This window comes from Papaver somniferum, chromosome 11 (assembly GCF_003573695.1).
Source record: "Papaver somniferum cultivar HN1 chromosome 11, ASM357369v1, whole genome shotgun sequence".
NCBI classification, from domain to species: domain Eukaryota; kingdom Viridiplantae; phylum Streptophyta; class Magnoliopsida; order Ranunculales; family Papaveraceae; genus Papaver; species Papaver somniferum.
Genome location: NC_039368.1, coordinates 109,793,387 through 109,816,407, shown reverse-complemented (window position 1 = coordinate 109,816,407; position 23,021 = coordinate 109,793,387). Strand labels below are relative to the sequence as shown.

Sequence of the window (23,021 nt, the reverse complement as noted above, 5' to 3'; positions counted from 1 at the left end):
CAAAATACACCACCAAATTTTTCTTGACGGCCTGTATAGACAAACTTAAATATAATTCTGAGAGTTCAAGTTAATGAATCTCAATAGGAATAATATTTAGATTTATATCTCTTTCTCTCACAATCAGAAAGTTTATAGAGACAAGTCTGTGAACCTGATTTGCGTGTGAGAGTACTTGGACGATTCCAAAGATCAATATCCAAGCATTAATCAAGTTGTATCCAATAAACAAGGATGTATGTATCTACTTGGGTTGATTAACTTACAACCTGTGATATTTCAATTAAAAGATAAACAATATAATACGTAAAAAGAAATAACACAGACACCATAAGTTTTGTTAACGAGGAAACCATAAATGCATAAAAACCCCGGGACCTAGTCCAGATTGAACACCAAATTGTATTAAGCCGCTACAAACACTAGCCTACTACCAATTAACTTAGGACTTGATACCGAATTAAACCCTTACGACAATCCAGTTACAGTCGTGCTCCTTATGCCTCTTGAATCCCAGCAGGGCTCTGCGCTATTGATTCCTTTAGATGACGTCTTTTACAGCCTAAGAGTTTCTTCAACTCAATTGAAGACTTTAAACCAATCACATCCCAAAGATAAACCTATATGTGTGATTTCCTTTTTTATCGTAGCTCAAGGTGAGACTGGAAATCGATAGCAATAGACGAAGTCTAGCTAACCTCAAAATCCGGACTTACACTTCCCGAAGAGAAGCCTAGATTATTATTCACCTCACAAGTATTAAACTTGTAGAATCAATAAAGTATGAGAAGAAGAGAACTTTGTGATTTCTATATATCTTGATTTATGGAGCAAGCTCAACAATCAAACAAGATAAGGATACTCGAGCTATCAAGATAAAAGATAGTTGGACCTGGCTTCACGAATCCCTAGGTGAAGTGTTTTTAGTCATTAAACCCTAAAATGGTTTTAGGAAGAGTACAACTAGAACACACAAAGATAGTTTCAGAATTCAAAGATCCTAGTTGTTTGAGGTTCCCCTTTTATAGACTTCCCAAGTATAGGTTGCTTTAAGTTTAAGCTAAGATAGCTTTGAAACCAAACAAAAAATATCCACCGTTAGATGAATCTTTGAAATATGATTGACATATCAAGATATACACTCTGTTTAGGATGAAACATAACCGAAACGTGTACAAAGACATTATTCATAAATGGTTAACCGAAACTAGCCGATTGAACTATAAGCTTAATAATTTTCATAAACATTTAAGACTTTAAAGTTTCAGTCACCACCATAGGTTATAATGTGAGCAATCATGTCTATATAGTGTTTTTAGAGATTTATTCAAATGTTAATTATCTCACAGAAATACTTTTATGTGCATCTGAAAATATTCGACAGGGTAAGTACGTGTACTAGGTACGTGTACTTCAACCTTGTTCGTGACTATATTTTTTCATGGTACATGTACCGGGTATGTGTACCCTTAAGATAAATATTTTTTCCGGAACATATATAACTTTTTCGGTTTGCATACCGGGTATGGGTACCACGCGGGTTTCAGAACCAACAGTTCTTTTTCGGTATACATACTAGGTATGTGTACCATTCTGGGTTCACGAGTTCACATACTTTTTGTGGTATGGATACCAGGTATGCGTACCACTAAGTTGCTGCCAAACTATAGCTACGCCGGTACGTGTACTGGGTAGATATACTACCCTCCGGACCTATAACAGTTTTCCCAGTTTGTGAAATTAGTATGCATACTATCCTGTATCCAGATTTTCAGTAGTTCTATATTTCTCTCTAAAAAATTCTCAACATTCCCAAATAACATCAATGACACATATAACTATTCCAGACTATTTTCGAATGATAATCTTGAATCATGATTTAGATTATGAATAATAAATTGTCCATAACTGAAATTCATCAAGTATGAACAAGTATTCATTAAGCTTAGTCATATATATTTCGTGAACTAATTACCAAGATAAACTTGACACGAAATTTTTGATATGCTTAAGATAGTTTAATTAATTAGTTATGCAACAACGTCTCATATATAGCAAGATGAAGATAACTTGAGAAATAGGTGGTTCAGTCTCCATTTACCTTTTGTCGAAGAAGTTCTCCAAAAGCTTCAGTTGATCTTCTCCTCCAAACGGTAGAACGCAATGATGACTACCGTGATGTCCATTTCTCAACTACACTTCTATCTTAATCCGAGACTTAACTAATTATACATAGATTAGAAATCAAGATTTAGTTTTGACAACTAAATTTGACAACAAGCTTGATATAGCAACACTTGTGAGTTTGACCAAGCAATGCTCTAACAGAGTGATTTCATATTGCAAACTTATTAGTATGATATATTTTTATATTAAAACATATATACCCACGAACCTCTTAATTAAGAATACATATATACGTGAGTTATTATATGTATTATGTATATGTGGTATCACATATATAAAGCAAAATAAATATTTCTTGTTGTTTGTATTAGCTTCATAATAAATTATAAGTATCAAGGGATTATCTATTAAAGGCAAAATGAAACTGAGGCGAAATTTAACATGGTTCGCTCATTATCGACTTACATCCACAGACGAAACTCTAAAGCATGAAATATTATAATTGATCGCTGGATTAGATAATACTACGAGGATTACAATTACATTGAGACTCTCTATCTATAAAGTGAATAAAAGAATGATTAAGATACCACCTTATTTTTTAAGATATATCATAATTATTTAAAATAAGAATTATAAGAATTTAACTAGATACTTGACTTATCTTGGAAACTACCTAGAATGAATAAAAAAAATTATTTTCGGAAACTTGATTGATCTCCGCCGATATTTTTATAACTTGAGTCTTAATAACTTTATCTTATTCTTGACTTCTTGAGCTTGACCATCTTGATATTTACCCTGGTCTATATATCCTAACAGCTTCAAGTGATATTTATTAAAACAAAACATCATATTTATTACCAAACCCGAAATGCTAGCTTAAGTCAAAAAGAATCAAATTGATGTTAGAAGTTTTACTTTTATGTAGTTGTTTTTATTTTCATATTCTAATAGATATCATCTACGTTATTTTTTCCTATGAAAAAATAAACAAATTGATGTTAGAAGTTTTACTTTTATGTACTTGTTTTTATTTACGTAGCTTTTTGTGGATGTGTTTCCCGGTTGCAAAATTGATAAAATTACATGGAGATCAAGAATTTGTGTCTTCACAAGATCAAGACACTCATCTAAAGCTCGGTTTTGACGTCGATCAAGTTTGTTTTCGATTTTGTTTTTGATAGCAGTACAACTTGAAGACGAAATCTTCACAATGTCAACATTATGACTAATAATTGCAGAAATTAGTTCAGTTATCAGCTTTATCTTCAAACTTCCAGAGAATAAAGAAGTAAGGGTAGATTCGCAGAGCTGTGGGTATAAAGTCCCTCCACATTTGAAGTTTGAAGCTTCTACATGTTCATCATGAACGTGTAATAATGGTGAAAAAGTAGATGATCTAGAGATGATGACATTGTTAATTTTCTTGGTGATGGGTTTGTTTGTTGTTAATGAAAGTAGTAAGACAAAAAGAGGTGAGACTGCTAAGATTGATAACAGAACCTTCATGAACTGCATCTAATTTTATTATTCTTAAGAGCCTTCTCTTCTGACATAAAATCACTCAAACCAGATCAAGAGTTTACGGTAGTTCAGATCTGACGTTGACTTGTGATCATCCGTTGTTAACAGACTCCGATCAATGCGTGATCGATCATAAGTTGGAATAAAGTTTGTCATTTTACAGGTACACAAGAAGACTTTGAAGATTTGAAGATAAGAAAAAAATTTCTTATTGGTTTCATATCTTTGTGATTTGATTCGTGCACAAACTTGATAAGCTGGGATCCAACTAAATCTCGTTTATCATTGATAGGCGATTGATTGACTAATCATATTTAAATCAAAAATCTATCAATTAGTGGTACTCTTCAGTATCCAAATATGATAATTATGTCTGACTTAATCTTTTTAACTTGATATACCGGTGATTTACAATCACCGAGAAAAGATATATGTGCTGAAACCTATATATCTAACGAAAGAGTAAAGCATTGACAAAAGGGAAAAACATATCATCATGTTGTGTATTATTTCATACTACAAAAGAGGAATACCAAATAGGTTCAAATTGAATATCTACCTAGCTTTGTTTTAGGGTGAGTAAAGCTTTTGTTATCCAAATGCGTCAATAACAACATTTATTAATATTTGCAGGTTATTGTGCTGTTGAATCTTGGAATCAAGCGTATGAAGAATGAGTTAAGAGAATGTTATGTAATGTAATATCTTTATATTTTAATTTGTGTAGTTTCCATATATGTAATAGGGTTTTGTCACTAAAATTGACAAAAGTGGATAATGTTAGAGCACTGCTCGGTGAAACCCGCCAAGCGTTGGAATCTTAAGGTTAGTTGTCATATTTTAGTATCAAAACTCATAAGTCGCTTGATTAGATTACTAGAGTCAACTTCGTTAGGTTGGACTAGTAAGTCTAGAAATGTTGATACATAAAAGTATTACTCTGAAGACCTGAGAAATCCGAAGACGTATTGGCATCAACGAAGACATCATCCTTCCACTTGAGGCTAATAATAGATGACTTTCCTTGTTTCCATTTCTATATCGTTGCTTTCAAGTCGTTTCTGATTGAAAAAATAATATGCGAAGTTATATACTTGAAACTCTAGTATTAGAGGCTTGGTCATCTTTTTAGGATCAAAGTGTCAAGGAAGAATATGTCAATAGTTGTGAATGTTTTATATTGGTATATTTTTTTACGAAGTATAACACTTATTTTTTGAACGTGGTAATTGCAACATCAACATAATCTTTGTAACTTGTTACTTGATTGTGTAGCAAATGGTTGATTTCATGCCTAGAAAACCGTGTTTAATTACATGAGTTTAAGGAATTAGACTTACGAAATTGTTTCATAGTTTAAAGAAATCAATAGGATTGAAGGTCCGATTTTCATTGAAGATCTAAGGTTGGACCGGTCCTAACCTATATAGGGAATCAAGGTAGAACCGTTCCTAACTTATATTGGGAGTCAAGGTAGAAAGATCCTTATCTATATTGGTAGTTAAGGTAGAATGGATCCCTATCAACATTGGGAGTCATGGTGGAACCGGTCCCAATATGAAAAAAACGGATTTCTTTAGTCACATACACTTTAGGGTTTGTGTGATTTTGGAAATTGGATTTGCAAAACATGAAAGTTCAAGATGTCGACATAATGCATAGTCTGAACATGTGCTGAGATCTTATATTTTATTATTCAAAGATATTCCTTGATACTCAAGGTGAGATCCCAAATCGGAATGTTTGAGAATCTTTTTGAGATTTTCGAATGTATATATTTTTGTTTTAACATCAAGCAAAACATATCTCTAAAAAGATATATTAGTTAAGTGATAGCTAATATTGAGTTGTCCATGAGAGATTTTGGTTATACAGTTGGATATTGGTTGGAATTAGACAAAACCGGATTTAGATGTGTTATTGCATATCTTGAGAATATTTTCGTTGATGGATATTCCTTGGTGTCCAAACTACCTTTGTCAATAAATAATGAAGTTTATTCTTCTTACAAACTTATTATGAGGCAGGCACTTCGTTTTGTAGTCAATGTTGTAGCTGACTAATAGTATTACTTGTAATAGTATCTTGGAGATGAGATTAACCTAATGAGGCGAAATCTTTTACGTCCGCTAGTTTGAAAACTTCTTTGGCATCAATAAACGTCTAGATAGTACCATTGGTGGAAAACTAGAATTGCATTGTTATTTTAGTTGCGATTATTGATTTTGAAAATGCGGGGGTCAAACAACCACACTCAACAATTCGTTTGGCAATCTGAGAGGACTTACTCCAATACACTTTCTAGAGAATCAACTAGACAGTAAGACTCAATCTAGATTAAAGTATACCAAAGAGTATAATATCTCTGACTCTTAATTCAATCCGCAATCAACAAATAGAAATCTGCGAGCCTGATTGAATATAAGAGTAGTTACTTGAATGGTACCAAAAACCAATGTTCAAGTGTCAATCAAAAACCAAAGGTTGGGTATTCTAACTGATTGATCTTAACGCACAACCTGTGATATTTCAATTATATAACAAAATATAATGCGGAAAAGAAATAACATAGACACCAGAAGTTTGTTAACGAGGAAACCGCAAATGCAGAAAAACCCCGGAACCTAGTCCAGATTGAACACCACACTGTATTAAGCCGCTACAGACATTAGCCTACTACCAATTAACTTCGGACTGGACTGTAGTTGAGACCTAATCAATCTCACACTGATTCAAGGTACAGTTGCGCTACTTACGTCTCTGATCCCAGCAGGATACTACGCACTTGATTCCCTTAGATGATCTCACCCACAACTAAGAGTTGCTACGACCCAAAGTGGAAAACTTGATAGACAAATCTGTCTCACACAGAGAAGTCTATAGGATTGCATAAATCTGTCTCCCACAGAAATACCCAAGAGTTTTTGTTCTGTCTTTTGATAAATCAAGGTGAACATGAACCAATTGATAAACCGGACTTATATTCCAGAAGAACAACCTGGTATTATCAATCACCTCAAAATGAACTTAATCGACTAGCGAAACAAGTTATTGTGGAATCACAAACGATAAGACGAAGTTTGTTTGTGATTATTTTTCTATCTTGCCTATCGGAGATATAAAATCTCGAGCCAACTATTTCAATTATACTCAACACGATAGAAACAACAAGATCAGATCACGCAACTATAAAGATAATAGTTGGGTCTGGCTTCACAATCCCAATGAAGTCTTCAAGTCGTTAACTTACAGGGTCTCGAGAAGAAACCTAAGGTTAAAGGAGAATCGACTCTAGTTATGCAACTAGTAACACACAGGAGGTGTGGGGATTACGTTTCCCAGTTGCTAGATTTCTCCTTTATATAGTGTTCAAATCAGGGTTTGCTATCCAAGTTACCTTGATAACAAAGCATTCAATATTCACTATTAGATGAAAAACCTGATTCAACCAAGCTAATATCTTTCAACCGTTAGATCGAACTTAGCTCGTTACACACAAATAAAATGTACCCTCATTTAGGTTTATGTAACCGTACCTAAACGTGTACACCATATTGGTTCACAAATAGTTAACCGAGGTTAGCCATATGATTACTCTCATATCAACCTTATTCATCCTAACCATAACTAGTTCAAATGACTCAAATGAAACTAGTTAAAGAGTTTTTCAATTGTTTAGAAAACACAATTAAAATCAAATCGGTTTGATTCACTTGAATCAATCATGAACATTATAGCCACGGTTTGCAAAGATTGCATTCCTTACAATTTAAATGTTTAAGTTCATGGACTTGACCGATTCTACAAAGTAACCAGCTTAAGTATGTGTACGGGTATGCGTACTTAAGCAACCGGTTTTTGAGTTTGTAAAGTTTCCAAACTCAGCAAAAAATTTCGGTTCAAAAACTTCTGCCAGTATGCGTACGGGTACGCAAACTTAAGGTGACTAGTTAAGAGTTTTGCCAAAACCAAACTCAGCAGAAATTCTCGGTTCGAGAACTTCCTCGAGTATGCGTACGGGTACGCATACTTAACCTGTCTCCTTCACCAATTTCGTATACGCACATATGCATACTCTTGGCTTCTGGTTTATGGACTTATATACTAATGTACGAACACACTATATATGCTTATATACAAATATGGTTACATCATCAACTCTTTATTTCAATCATTGAAACATTCTTCTATAATGACAATAGTCGTTTTCACACACTATAAGCATCAAAGCAATTTTCAAGATATTGAAATAATCATTATTGAAACCTTCCAAGTTTTACACCAAATGATTGTATCACACAAACAATGTAAGATGTTACTCGGCAATTTTCTCATGATTTAAGATGAACTTGGTCGAAGTGAAAGCTTACCAAATATTTCGAGAAATATGTGAGCGAGATATACTCAACTCGGAATCTCAAATGTGTATAGAGAAAACTATATCGTAACACGACTTATGTCTCAATATAAGAGATAGTAAAAATAGACTTTCCAAGTGATAGATAAGTTCAAGTCTCCACATACCTTTTGTCGAAGAAGTTCCACAAACTCCCCTTAGTAGTTCTTCGTCTTGAAGAGATGAATGTCCAGAGATTTAAGCTCAACTACACTATCTATATCCTAGTCCGAGACATCTACAAATAGGCTAGAAATCAAGACTTATAGTTTTGATCACTAACATTGACAAACATGCTTGAGATAGCAACGCATGCGAGTTTGACCGAGAAATGCTCTAACAATCTCCCTCTTTGTCAATTTTAGTGACAAAACTATCAATACATATGGATTACAAAAAAGATAAAAAAAATGTAGCTTCTTATCCACATGCTTGATCTCCTTGGCATTTTCCACGCGAATCAAAATATTTGTGACTTCCAAGTACTCCAAGATCCTAAAGGTTGTAAGTTCAGCATCACAATTGTAGAAGATCCGTAGCTATAACAACGAGAAAACAAAATGCTCTCAATCATTGTTATACAGTGTCATAGTATTATTATACAGCATCAAATTCCAATTGTATCACAACTTTGAAAATAACACTATGGTGATATGCATCACTTCCCCTTAGTCAATACATATCTCAACATGAAAACCACTCCCCCTTACATAATGATCCGTAAACTATATGTATTTGTAGTATGAACTACACATTAATTCTCCCCCTTTTTGTCAAAAAATTGGCAAAGGTACGAAAATTAGTGGGATCCTAATGAAATTTCCACGGAGATACATCATGACCAAAAGGTGTATTAACATACCAAAAAATTTAGATGCAATCATAAAGCCGAATATAAATGCATCCATCAAGGAGTTAATGAAGATACAAGATAACCCCTAAAAATTCTACAGCCGCACTCCCCACAAAGATTTGGCAAATAAGCACAAGTTCAAAAGAACTCCCCCCCATAAAATGTCATCCCCGAAGGAACAACAAAGGAGACCTTACTTTCACAAGAAAAGAAGGATTTCTTACAAACACTAGGATACGAGACAGAAACATATCTACTAGAAACAAATGTAAACAGGACTTAACACTATTCTGGAGTCCAAACTAAATTTCCCAAATGATCGAGATAAAAGCAGGGGCAAGAGTTATGAGGAGCTAATGAACTAGAACAACATCAATAGACTGCCGCAAGTGCTGAAACGTGGCAGTGTCTAATGGTTTGGTGAGAATATCAGCCAATTGTTGTTCAGAAGGCACAAATTCCATAGTGATGATACCATCTTCATAAATATCTCGAATAAAATGGTATCTGATGTCTATGTGCTTAGTTCTTGAGTGCTCAACAGGATTCTCAGTGATGAGAATCACACTTGAGTTATCACAAAAGATCTTCATTATTCCAGAATCAATTCCATAATCAGCAAGAATTTGTTTCATCCATATAAGTTGAGTACAACATGACCCATTAGCAATGTATTCTGCTTCACATGTTGAAAGAGATTGTGAATTATGTTCCTTGCTATGCCAAGCTACAAGATTCATTCCAACATAGTAGAATCTTCATGATGTACTCTTTATGTCTTCCACACATCCTGCCCAATCGATATCTGAATAGGCAGTACGATCAGTGTTAGTATCAAAAGTGTAAGAAAAACCATACCCGGAAGTATGACTGATGTAACGTATGATCCTCTTTGTGGCAGCAAGATGAGATTCCTTTGGATTTTCCTGAAACCTAGCACAGCAACCAACACTAAAAGCAATACCAGGTCTCGTAGCAGTGAGATACAAAAGACTTCCAATAATAGATCGATAAAGTTTTTGATCCACATTTACACCATTCTCATCTCTATGTAGTTTACCCGTGGTAGGCATAGGAGTGAGTTTTGGAGTTGACTTATCAAGACCAAATCTTGAGACAATATTTTTTGCATATTTTTCTTGAGATAAGTAGATTTCATCCTTGTGTTGTTGAATTTGTAAACCCAAAAAAAAAAAAATTCACCAACATTGCTCATCTCAAACTCCTTACTAAGAGACAGTTGAAACTCTTTTGCAAGTTTCTCCAATGTTGATCCATAGATGATATCATATACATAAACTTGAGCAATAACAACATCTTTTCCACTCTATTTGGTAAACAAAGTTTTATCAGCTCCACCTCTTGAAAAACCTTTCCTTAGAAGAGAAGTAGTTAGTTTTTCAATCCAGGCACGAGGTGTTTGTTTTAACCCGTTTAATGCCTTATTGAGCTTAAGCACATGATCAGGGAAATCAGGGTTTTCAAAACCTTTAGGTTGAGCAACATAAACTTCTTCCTTTGAATTTCCATTTAGGAAGGCGGATTTAATGTCCATCCGAAAATGCTTAACCTTAAGAAAACAAGCATGGGCTAATAAAAATCGAATGGACTCAAGACGTGCCACAGGAGCAAAGGTTTCGTCAAAATGGATTCCTTCAATCTGTGAATAACCTTGAGCGACAAGTATAGCTTTGTTTCTGACAATGGTGCCAAATTCATCAAACTCGTTCTTGAATATCCATTTAGTACCAACAATATTTACATTGGGGGGACAAGGTACAAGTTTTCATTCGTCTTGTCTCTCAAATTGATTTAACTCTTCATGCATTGCGTTCACCCAAAAGGGATCACTGAGATCTTCATCAATGTTTCTAGGTTCGCTTGCGATAGATAACAAACAAAATTGCAAATATTTTGAAATTGACACCTCGTCTTAGCAGTAGAGTCCTTGCCACCAATAATATTGTTAGTATCATGATTCCTTTGATCCCAAAGGTATTGAGTGGAGACACGCTCTTGTTCAAGAGGAACATCCTGACTAGAACTTTTCTCCTCATCACTAGAGATATCAGGATCAGCAACCGTTGGAACAACTTCTTCTGATTCTGACGTTTCTTTGACATTCTCAATTTTCTCGGTTGGAGGCAATTCAGTGGGAGAGTCATCATGATGAAAGTTAATTAAATCATCAATGATAACATTGTCTGATTCCATCATGACTTGGATTCTGAGATTAAAGACTCGAAAACCACGACTGTCATATGCATAGCCGAGAAAAATTCCCTCATCGCTTTTTGAATCAAACTTCCCTTTCTGTCCTCGATCCTTTAGAATGTAACACTTATTTCCGAACACTCTGAGATATTTTAAGTTGGGTTTTCTACCGTACCACAACTCATAGGGAGTGTTTAAGGTCTTTGACCGTAAGTAAACACGATTGATCAAATAACAAGCTGTAAAAACATCCTCACCCCAAAACCTTAATGGTAGGTTTTTGTTATGGAGCATTACCCTGGCCATTTCCTGAATATTTCTATTCTTCCTTTCTGCAACTCCATTTGCTTGTGCAGTAATTGGTGGTGAGTATTGTTAAATAATTCCCAGAGAGTCACGGTATTCAAATACCTTGGTGTCTTTGAATTCTGTGCCACGATCGATTATAATTTTCTTTAGTTTGCGACCTTGCTCATTCTGGATTATATTAACAATAATCTTGAACTCACTGAGAGTTCCATTCTTGTGAGCCAAAAATGCCACCCAGGTGAATCTAGTGTAATCATCTACCATAACCAAAGCATACTTCTTCCCAGCCACTGTAGATTGTTGAATTGGGCCAAAAAGATCCATATAAATTAAATCAAGTAGAGATTTGGTGAGAATATTCCGGGATGATTTGTGTAGAACTTTCGTTTGTTTACCCTTTTGACAGGCATCACGTACACTTTCAACCTTAGCGCTGATTTTGGGAACACCTCTAACAAGTTTTTTATTAATTACCTTAGTTAGAAGACGATAATTGATGTGACCAAAATGTTCATGCCAAAGGTGTGTGGATTCAACCTTAGTCAAATTGCAACAGTTACTGAACTGAGTATCTAGAAGATAACAGTTATTTTTACCACGTGATCCTTGAAAAATCACTTTTCCAGATTTGTCGACAATGTCACATCCTATATCATTGAAGACAACCTTATGATCCTTGTCACAGATTTGACTTATATAAAGAAGATTAGAAGTCATACCTTTAACGTATACGACATCATTAATTTCAGGAACTCCGGGTAATTTGATCGTCCCTTTCTTGCTTATGTAACAACAGCTTCCATCTCCACAAGTTACGGGTCCACCATCAAAATCGCTTGAATTGATGAACCATGAGAGATCTCCATTCATGTGCCTTCTACATCCACTATAAAGGAACCATTGAAATGGTGATGTTGACTTTAGAGCAAAATCTCCCGTACTAGCACTACTAGCCATTTTGGGCTTTCTTGTTAGTATTGAACGTCTTTTAAAGAGATGACACAAGTTGAATAGTTTTTTTATGAAAATCACTAGCAACCTTTAGTCTTCTCTTGAAGGACAAACACACATGTTTAAAGTGATTTTTAGAACCACAAAACAAGCATGTACCAACATCATTAACCTTGTTTGAAGAGTTCTGAGCGCTGTCAGATTTCACAAAGCCTAGACCTTGTTTATCACCTGACAAACGACAATTCTTCAAGGATGAATTAGAGTTGTTATTCAAAACCTTTGAAAAAGTTTTTACGGACTTCAAATCCTTAAGCTTTGCAATTTCTGCAGCAAGATCAAAATTGATCTGGATTTGTTTATCTAACTTTTTCTGGAGCTCAAAAACCTCTTCAGAGCAGTCTTAAGAAATAGGTTTTTTGATATAACCTTCGCAATTAGGATTATCAATTTCTTTCATCCATCGAAATTTTTCGAGACACAAGAACTTGATAAGTTTTTTTAAATCAGGATTCTCAACCTTTTCGACAGTTTCTAGAAAACACTCGATGTCGAGTTTATCCATTTCTGGTGAAGCGTTTTTAGAGACAATATTTTCCATCATCAGATCGCTACAAACACAGACTTATAAGGTCTTTAATGTGTTTGCCTGCTTTGATACCAATTGAAAATGCGGGAGGTCAAACAACCACACCCAATAATTCGTTTGGCAATCTGAGAGGACTTACTCCAATACACTTTCTAGAGAATCAACTAGACAGTCAGAATCAATCTAGATTAAAGTATATTAAAGAGTATAATATCTCTAACTCTTAATTCAACCCGCAATCAGCAAATAGAAATATGCGAGCCTGATTGAATATAAGAGGAGTTACTTGAACGGTACCAAAGACCAATGTTCAAGTGTCAATCAAAAACCAAAGGTTGGATATTCTAACTGATTGATCTTAACGCACAACCTGTGATATTTCAATTACATAACAAAATATAATGCGGTAAAGAAATGACACAGACACCAGAATTTTGTTAACGAGGAACCGCAAATGCAGAAAAACCCTGGGACCTATTCCATATTGAACACCACACTGTATTAAGCCGCTACATACACTAGCCTACTACCAATTAATTTCGGACTGGACTGTAGTTGAACCTAATCAATCTCACACTGATTCAAGGTACAGTTGCGCTGCTTACATCTCTGGTCCCAGCAGGATACTACACACTTGATTCCCTTAGCTGATCTCACCCACAACTAAGATTTGCTACGACCCAAAGTCGAAGACTTGATAGACAAATCTGTCTCACACAGAAAAGTCTATAGGATTGAATAAATCTGTCTCCCACAGAAATACCCAAGAGTTTTTGTTCTGTCTTTTGATAAAGCAAGGTGAACAGGAACCAATTGATAAACCAGACTTATATTCACGAAGAACAACCTATTATTATCAATCACCTCACAATAAACTTAATCGACTAGCGAAACAAGTTATTGTGGAATCACAAACGATGAGACGAAGTTTGTTTGTAATTACTTTTCTATCTTGCCTATCGCAGATATAAAATCTCGAGCCAACTATTTCAATGGTACTCAACACGATAGAAACAGCAAGATCAAATCACGTAACTACAAAGATAATAGTTGGGCATGGCTTCACAATCCCAATGAAGTCTTCAAGTCGTTAACCACAAGGTCTAAAGAAGAAACCTAAGGTTAAAGGAGAATCGACTCTAGTTATGCAACTAGTAACGCACAGGAGGTGTGGGGATTAGGTTTCCCAGTTCCTAGAGTTCTCCTTTATATATTTTTCAAATTAGGGTTTGCAATTCAAGTTACCTTGGTAATAAAGCATTCAATATTCACGTTAGATGAAAAACCTGATTCAACCAAGCTAATATCTTTCAACTGTTAGATCGAACTTAGCTTGTTACACACAAATGAAATGTACCCTTATTTAGGTTTATGTAATAGTACATAAACGTGTACACTATGTTGGTTCACAAATAGTTAACTGAGGTTAGCTGTATGATTACTCTCATATCAACCTTATTCATCTTAACCATAACTAGTTCAAATGACTCAAATGAAACTAGTTAAAGAGTTGTTCAATTGTTTATAAAACACAATTTAAATCAAATCGGTTTGATTCTCTTGAATCAATCATGAACATTATATCCACGGTTTGCATAGATTGCATTCCTTATGATTTAAATGTTTAAGTTCATCGACTTGACCGATTTGACAAAGTAACCATCTTAAGTATGTGTACATAAGCAACCCATTTTTTAGTTTGTAAAGTTTCCAAACTCAACAGAAATTTTCGGTTCAAAAACTTCCGCCAGTATGCGTACAGGTACACATACTTAAGGTGACTAGTTAAGAGTTTTGCCAAAACCTAACTCAGGAGAAATTCTCGGTTCAAGAACTTCCGCCAGTATGCGTACGGGTACGCATACTTAAACTGTCTCCTTCACCAATTTCGTATACACACATATGCATACTCTTGGCTTCCGGTTTATGGACTTATACACTAATGTGCGAACATACTATATATGCTTATATCCAAAGATGGTTACATCATCAACTCTTTATTTCAATCATTGAAACATTCTGCTATAATGACAATAGCCGTTTTCACACACTATTAACATCAAAGCAATTTTCAAGATATTGAAATAATCATTATTGAAACCTTCCAAGTCTTACACCAAATGATTGTATCACACAAACCATGTAAGATGTTACTCGGAAATTTACTCATGATATAAGATGAACTTGGTCGAAGCGAAAGCTTACCAACAAATATTTCGAGAAATATGTAAGCGAGATATACTCAACTCGAAATCTCTAATGTGTATAGAGAAAACTACATCGTAACACGACTTATGTCTCAATATAGGAGATAGTAGAAATAGACTTTCCAAGTGATAGATAAGTTCAAGTCTCCACATACCTTTTGTCGAAGAAGTTCCACAAGCTCCTCTTAGTAGTTCTTCGTCTTCAAGAGATGAACGTCGAGAGATTTAAGCTCAACTACACTATCTATGTCCTAGTCTGAGAAATCTACCAATAGACTAGAAATCAAGGCTTATAGTTTTGATCACTAACATTGACAAACATGCTTGAGATAACAACGCATGCGAGTTTGACCCAGCAATGCTCTAACAGATTTGATTGACCAACGGTTGTTAACTCTTTATTGCACCTAGTTCGATTATTCTTGAGACCCTTATCTTCTGACATAAGGTCACTCAAACTAGATCAAGAGATAAGTGGTGGTTCATATCTGTATTTTGATATGATGTCGACTTATAATCATCCATTGTTAACAAACTCCACTATGTGCATGATCGATCATAAGTTGGAATCAAGTTGTTATTTTGCAGGTATAGAAGAAGACTTTGAAGATTTGAATACAAAAAGATTTTTTCTTATTATTTTCTTATCTTTGTGATTTGCTTCGTGTAAAAACTTGATCGGATGGTATCCGACCATATCTCATTTATCTTTGATAGAAGATTGATTGACTAGTTGTATTTAGATCGACAAGATATCATTTCGTGGTACTCTTCATTATCCTAATATGATAGTTATGATTGACTTGATCCTTGATCTTGGAAGATCTAACCCGACAAAGGAGTTTATTGATTTGAACAGAAAAGCCTTTGTCAAGCTCAACTATAATATCTCTGATTAACTTCTTGATATAAGAAGAGTGTTTACCAAACATATTAGTCCTTTACTGTTTGGAAGACGAGGTCAAAAGGTTGAGTGCTTGAGGTTTTCAAAGCGGGTGAAGCAACTTCATATAGTGGACTCTATCTTAGGATTCACGTGCATTGGCCAGATTGGTTGTAGGCGCAAGACACTGAAGAAACTAGGTAACTAGGGGTAGTTTAGTTGGTCTCAACTATACGAAGGTGGTAATGGTCTTTGTGTAGCGGCTTAATTCTTAGAGCATTCAAAACTGGACTAGGTCTCAGGGTTTTTCCTGCATTTGTGGTTTCCCCATTAACAAAATGAGAATTTTGATAAAGTACCCCCATTTTTTTAAACCCATAAAATTAATGCCCCCGCTTTTTTCAAACTTTCTAAAATGCCCTCACCGTTTACTTTCATCACTTGGGCCCGCATAATGGAATCAATGGGCGTTTACCTAGTCAAAAACTGGGGACAAATTACTAAAAACCCATCACTAATCTAAAAGGGTGAGAAATATCTTCACCCGACCCTCTCTTTTTTCCTCTCTTCTGTCTCTCTTTCTTCGTCTCAGAGAAGAAAAGAAAAATAGTTTAGCGATTCAATTGAATCGATTAGTTAAATCGATAGATGTTTTTGGTTTGATTCATCAGTCTATTGAAGATTAAATTGAATGGTTTCATCGATGGCGACGACTGGAAAGGAAAAGGTGATGTCCATGTAAAACCCTAAGTTTTGATTTTGTTAGATCTGTACTTGCATGATTAAATCAAATGATTTGGAAGCTTTTTCGATCAATATAAAGTGAAACCCATAACTTTTTTTTTTGAAGCCCTCACTTTTTTGTCATTTTTTATCTGTTTCTTTTGTTTTTTCTGTGAAAAACAAAGGGAATCTTACTTTTGTTTTTGTCTATCACTTAAAATTGAAAACAAATGATGATGTGAAGAATCTTCAGTTGAATCTGATGAAAGTCTTTTATTTATTTTTTTTAATTGTTTCATTTTGTTAGAATTTATGTCTGTATTTGTATGTGTATTGGGTTTGTATTTGTATGTGTATTGAGTCTGTATTTGGTTTGTATTTGTATGAAGGACTTATAATGTTGTTTTGTATTTCTGTATATTTCAGTGGCAACATTGATAAGGGAAAAAGCAAATTTAGAGACATGAGTTGTTATTGTACTGACAGTAAGATTCAGTTTTCTTTCAAAAAGTTACAAAGAGATAAGATGAATCTGCGGATGTTTCAGCAAATGGTTCACATGAAGTTGTGTTTGGAAGATATAGATGAAGTTATTTTAATGTGGATGTCAGACAATGGACATCCATGGACTCTAAAGAATGATCAGTTTTTTTTTTGGTTTTGGGACAATGTTGTGGTAAATGGCAATGGTTTCATTCAGTTGGTAGTCAAGATTAAAAATCTAGAATGGGATGTCACACCTAAGAAATCGGTATCAAAGTCACCTCAAGTGAGAAAAAGCCCAAGACTTGGAGGTGATAAGAACAAAAGTGATGGTGGTGGCACTACTAGGAAGTTGTTTGGGCAGGGCAGTTCACAACCTACTCAAGCAAGTGTTGTTGGTGATAATTTGAGAGAAGGATCAAGTAGTACACCAATTCAAGTAGATGAGGAACCACTTTTAGCTGATGATGAATATTGGTTAAAGAAAATGAAAGAAAAACAACTAGATGAGGCTGTAATTCAACTTGAGAACAAAGAAATGGATGAGTGCCATCCTGTAGAAGATCCTGAAGCTGCAGCTGCTTATAATAGTGATGAAGACAACGAAGATTCAAGTGATGCTGAAAATGAAAATGCAGTTGAAGGTGCTTATAACCTAAACACTTGAGTTACTGTTTTGTACTTTTGTGCATTTAATATTTACTGATGCATTAGTTATTGTTGTACTAACTGATTCAAGTTATTCTTATGCAGATAATGATGATGCAAGTGATGATGGTGCAGAAGTAAATGACCAAGGTTGAAGACTGACATCGCACTTTAATGTTCTTGCTTTTATGGTTGTAGCATATTATTTTTTGGCTCCCATTATTGTTTTTGTTTTGTTATGGCTTGTTTATATGAGTGATGAAGGTGTAGAACTAACTAGAGCCTTTTGTTTTGTACTTGTTTATGTAAAGAGGGTGAAGAAGACCCGCAGTATTACAAGGATTTCCAAGATGATAACCCTGAGTTTGAGGATGAACCTGGTGAGCTTTTTGATGAGTCAGATTTTGTTAAACCACTAGATCCTTCACAAATGATAGTAGGTACTACCTTTCCCGATAAAGATGTATTCAAAAGACATCTTAAGTTATTCTGTGTTAAAAATGAATGTGAATTTAAGGCTCGAAAGAGTGACAAGAAAAGACTTAGGGTTTGGTGTGAAAATAGGTTTGACCATAGAGTAAAGGTTGAGTGTGAGTGGTTTGTGTTTGCTTCAATACTACCAAAGAAGTCTACATTTAAGGTTAGGTATGTGAACTTAACCCATACTTTCAAGGGAAGGAATATAGAAGACAAGATTCCCAATAGATCTGCAGACCCTCCATTAGTAGATGAAGTTATACAAGAGCAGTTGAAGAATGGCTCTGGAAAAGTAATTCCAAGACCAAGAAAAATTCAAGAGGATTTCAAGGCTTCTCATCTCATTGATATTACTTATAATACAACATGGAAGGCTAGGAACTTAGTGATGGAAGCTAAGTATGGGAGTTATGAAGAGAGTTAAAAACTAGTTCCTCAGTTTTGTAAGATGGTGTGTGACTCCAACAAAGATTCAGTTGGAACCTTTTCATATTGTAATATTGACATGGCTTTTGAGTCAATGACAATAAGCTTTGTTGGAGCTATCAAAGGATGCAAGGAAGGGTCTAGATCAGCTGTTGGGTTAGATGCTTGTCATCTAAATGGTAAGTGTGGTGGTGTGTTGATGGATGCAACTGGGTTAGATGGTCAAAATGGTTTAGTCACATTAGGAATTGGTGTTTTTCCTGCTGAAACAATTGAGGATTGGACTATGTCCCTCACTGACTTGAAGTCATTACTCTTAAGCCATGAAAAGCCATTGACATTCATTTTAGATAGGCAAAAAGGGCTTCTTGAAGCTGTTCTTGATGTGTTCCCAGACTCATATCATAGATATTATTGGAGGTGAGCTTCTCTTAACTTTATTTGCTTTGATCATTAAGTGTTTGTTGTGTTACTTAGAGTGTGCTATATAACTATAAGTTTTTGTTGTTTCAGGCACTTGTATAACAATTTCAAGAAGCAATTAAGGGACAAAAGTTGTATAGATTACTGTGGAATGCAGCCAAATTCTACAAGAAGAAACATTACGCATTTCTACTTCCCGTACAGTAGACCTCTGCAAACAAGACTTATATGTAATATTTTAGAAATATTTCTTAATGTTAATATGTTTATGGTTTGTATATGTGTTATAACCTGCTAATTTGTTTATGGTTTCTGTTTGTTGTACGTATGCAGAAATATATGGAAGATATGAAGAAGGAGAATCCTGCTGCTGTCGTGTACCTTGAAAAGGATGGTTTTGAATCATGGTCTAGGGACTTTTTTGATGACACTAGTAAGTGTGAACACCTAAATAACAACTTTAGTGAGTCATTTAACTCCATGGCAAAAAACCTTAGGGACAAACCAATATGTAGACTAGGAATTCTTTATAATCAGTTGGTTATGAGTTTGTTTCACAAAAGAAGAAAAGAAAGTGCAAAATGGAATCCAAATGGATTGGTTTCTACTGCTATGAAACTGATTGGTAAATTGTGTAAGTTGGTTGGTGCTTTTAAAGTAGACCCATATGTGAGTGGTAAATTGTATGAAGTTATAAATGAGGATAGCAAGGCAGTTTTTATTGTGAACTTGGAAGAAAAGCAGTGCAGTTGTCTACAATGGCAACTCAGAGGGTTTGTTTCTCAACATGATGTTTGTTGTTTGAAGTCATTCAGATCTGATTGGACAAAGTAAGTATATACTTTATCAGAATTTGTTTTTTGCATCTCAGCTTTATTAAGTTTTTATGATGTCAACTATAACTGCCTTGTTGTTTTTTTTTTTTTTGCAGGTATTTCTCTCATTACTACTCAGTTGCTGCATACAGAGACACATATGCTCAAGTTGCTTTCCATTTCCTCCTCAAGAAGATTGGTGTACTTTCAGTCATTTTGTATCTCCATTTTGTAACTCAAATGCATGTTATTTAGACCTTGGGCTCCCTTAGACCTTCTTAAATGTAATTCCATTTTGTAACTCATTGTTATTTTTGTAGTTGGAAGAACATGAAAAGGTTGAATTGGAATCTTCTATCAAGATCAGGAAATTAGGAAGGACTAGAGTTAAGAGGAGGAGAGCATGGGATGAGCCAAAAGTACCTACAAAGGTATATTCATGTTCAAGATGTAAATCAACTGGTCATAACAAAACTACATGTCAAGGTGGTGATGTTGGCAATAATCCAAAAGCTAAGAGGCAGAGAACCCAAGTAGATGGTGCTACCTTCACATCTTTTGACAGACCTGCTCCTCAGAAGAAGCAATCATCTCAACCATCTGGGATTAGAAAAACAGCAGTTGAATCTTCTTATAATGCTAAGAAATCTCCTGCTAAAGCTTCTACAACTTCAAAGAAGAAGAACATGAGTCAAACAAAGAAGTGAATGGCAGTATGTGGTTTACAGTAGTTAGGGTTATGATTTTTTAGAACAATGTTATTTTGGACCATCTTTATTTTGGATAACAATGTTATTTTGGAACAACTTTATGTATGAAATAGTACTTTTTAAATCATGTATTACATATGAAATGAAGCAGGTTTACATGTTAAGACCTTTTCCTAATTTTGTAACTAAATCAATCATTTGTTGTGTTGAATCTCTAACTCTCTCCTTTGCAGCAAGGAAGATAGCATCTGTAGCCCATCTAAATGCATCACATTTTTGGCAGGTAAGGTAAGCTATTCCCTTGTTGTATTGATTGTTGCATATCTTCAGGTACATTCTGGAATTGCAGGCTGAAGAGAAGCAAAGTTGATGGTGCAGTGGACAACTTTCAAAGCAGTGATCATCTACTCCACAAGCTTGGCATCTTTTATCTGAAGGTAACAACAACAACTTGGATTTACAATGGTTAGAAGCATCTTCAAACCATTCAAAATAATTGCAGGTATGTATTGTGCACTTTAAGAACATTTTCCCACAGTTTTCATTTGTTGTAAATTGAAGCAATGCTCTTACACCATTACAGGGAACATGCTTGCACCTAGAATATAGCCAAGGACACACCTTTGTGTCATGATTACCTTGTTCACACATAGCACAATAAGTGATGATTTTTTTCATTCTCACCTTATGGTTGTTGTTGTTGCTGCTACTACTACTACCTGGAGAGTCTTTTGCACCTCCACCCATTCATTGTTTCTGAGTTTTCTTAGCTTATAGTGAATTTTTTTGAGTTGCAGAAACATATGGAAGATCATCTGTGTATATACAGGTTGAAGAAGATGTAATTGGGAATAAGACCGTTGGGAGATTAGATCTTATTGTGGGTCGTTGATTTTTCTTTTACATGGATGGTTAGATGGATGCCACGTGTTCCTATTGACTCGAGTTGAGTCGACGTTTCAACTCGGCGATTCAAGTAGATTCAACTCTATTTCGTTCAAAGGGCTTTTTAGAATTTTATTGCTCTTCCACCTAAGCAATAACGGTTGTTAATTGACGTTTACCGTTTTTTACCGTTTATTGTATAAAACAGTCAAACCAAGGGAATTTTAGAAAGTTTTAAAAAAACAGAGGCATTTTTTTAGTGTAAAGTTAAAAGTAGGGGTACTTTATCAAAAAGCCCAAAATCTTGTTGCGTCTTTACTTTTACTTTTACTTTCAGTAATTATAATTATTCTTTTAGATATAATTAAAAGTAAATACACTGTACGTTAATCCAATACTTGGGTTGATCTCTATAGTTGTGTTCGTGTTCGAACTAATACTATATACCAAGTATATATCTTGTGGTTTGCTATTATCTTGACAGTCTCTGTCTATATTAGATCATGAAAGGTATCTGAATTATAGGTTGGTAACGAAAAGATTATGGTGTACTTGGTGCCCTCGTCATTTTATATATGATAGAGGACGATAATACCTTAATTAGACATAAGACCGTTGTATTAGGTAGTATCAATTAAATTCAATCTTTATCAATCAGTTGTCTCCTGAAATCATAAATTTATCTCTTTCGTTTCTGTTTCTTGTAATAAGAGACCAGAAAATTCTAAACCATCGTCGTTTCAGAACTGCTCCTATGGGAGTGGATCCGAGCCTATCTTTTCCTTATATCTCTCTACCATCTTCTCATTCATTCAAGGTTATTTGTTGTTACTTCATATTTTATTTTCTAAATTTCAATTTACTTTTACCGTATCTTTAGATTTTAGCTATAACTTGTAGGACTTGATTTATCATTTCCAATTGGATTTCATTTATTAATTCGGTTTTCAATTTGGATTTTCTATTTTTGGGTTATTATTTGTTTATCTTCATTCAACATAAGAGTTATCTCAAATGGAGAAAAATCACTATCGGCGGCAAAGGATAACAACTCAAGCTACAAAATCAAAAACAACAATAAGTAGATCAAGATTATCAATGCGTTTTTCTACCACAACAACTGTCGAGAAATCTCCCAAGACGATTCATTCTGATTGGTTTCGATTCAGACCTTTAACAATTGATTCAGATAACCTATATTACGTTAGATACTGTTATTGCTGCCAGTGTTACTTGAGACTCCGTTATACCCTAATTGCATTAAGAAATTTTACTTTAAAAACTTCAGTTCATGTTATTTACATGTTCTGGCAAATACTAGGTTGAATCTGATCTGATCATTGCTTTGTGGAGTGATACATACTGATTTTGCTTC

The 23,021-nt window shown here is 34.7% G+C and overlaps 1 protein-coding gene across 1 annotated transcript; it reads left to right on the top strand.

Moving 5' to 3' along the window:
* The first annotated feature begins 18,892 nt into the window (after nucleotides 1–18,892).
* LOC113324901 lies at nucleotides 18,893–20,758 on the top strand. Its single transcript, XM_026573177.1, has 5 exons — nucleotides 18,893–19,233; nucleotides 19,327–19,507; nucleotides 19,570–20,066; nucleotides 20,168–20,252; nucleotides 20,372–20,758. The coding sequence occupies exons 1-5, from the start codon at nucleotides 18,893–18,895 to the stop codon at nucleotides 20,756–20,758; spliced, it is 1,491 nt and encodes a 496-aa protein (XP_026428962.1).
* Nucleotides 20,759–23,021: the final 2,263 nt, after the last annotated feature.

Coding starts and splice junctions, on each gene's coding strand:
- LOC113324901 (XM_026573177.1), top strand. CDS start 18,893: ATGGCTTTTGAGTCAATGACAATAAGCTTTGTTGGAGCTATCAAAGGA. Junction 19,234..19,326: donor TATCATAGATATTATTGGAG/GTGAGCTTCTCT, acceptor TTGTTGTTTCAG/GCACTTGTATAACAATTTCA. Junction 20,253..20,371: donor TCCTCCTCAAGAAGATTGGT/GTACTTTCAGTC, acceptor TTATTTTTGTAG/TTGGAAGAACATGAAAAGGT.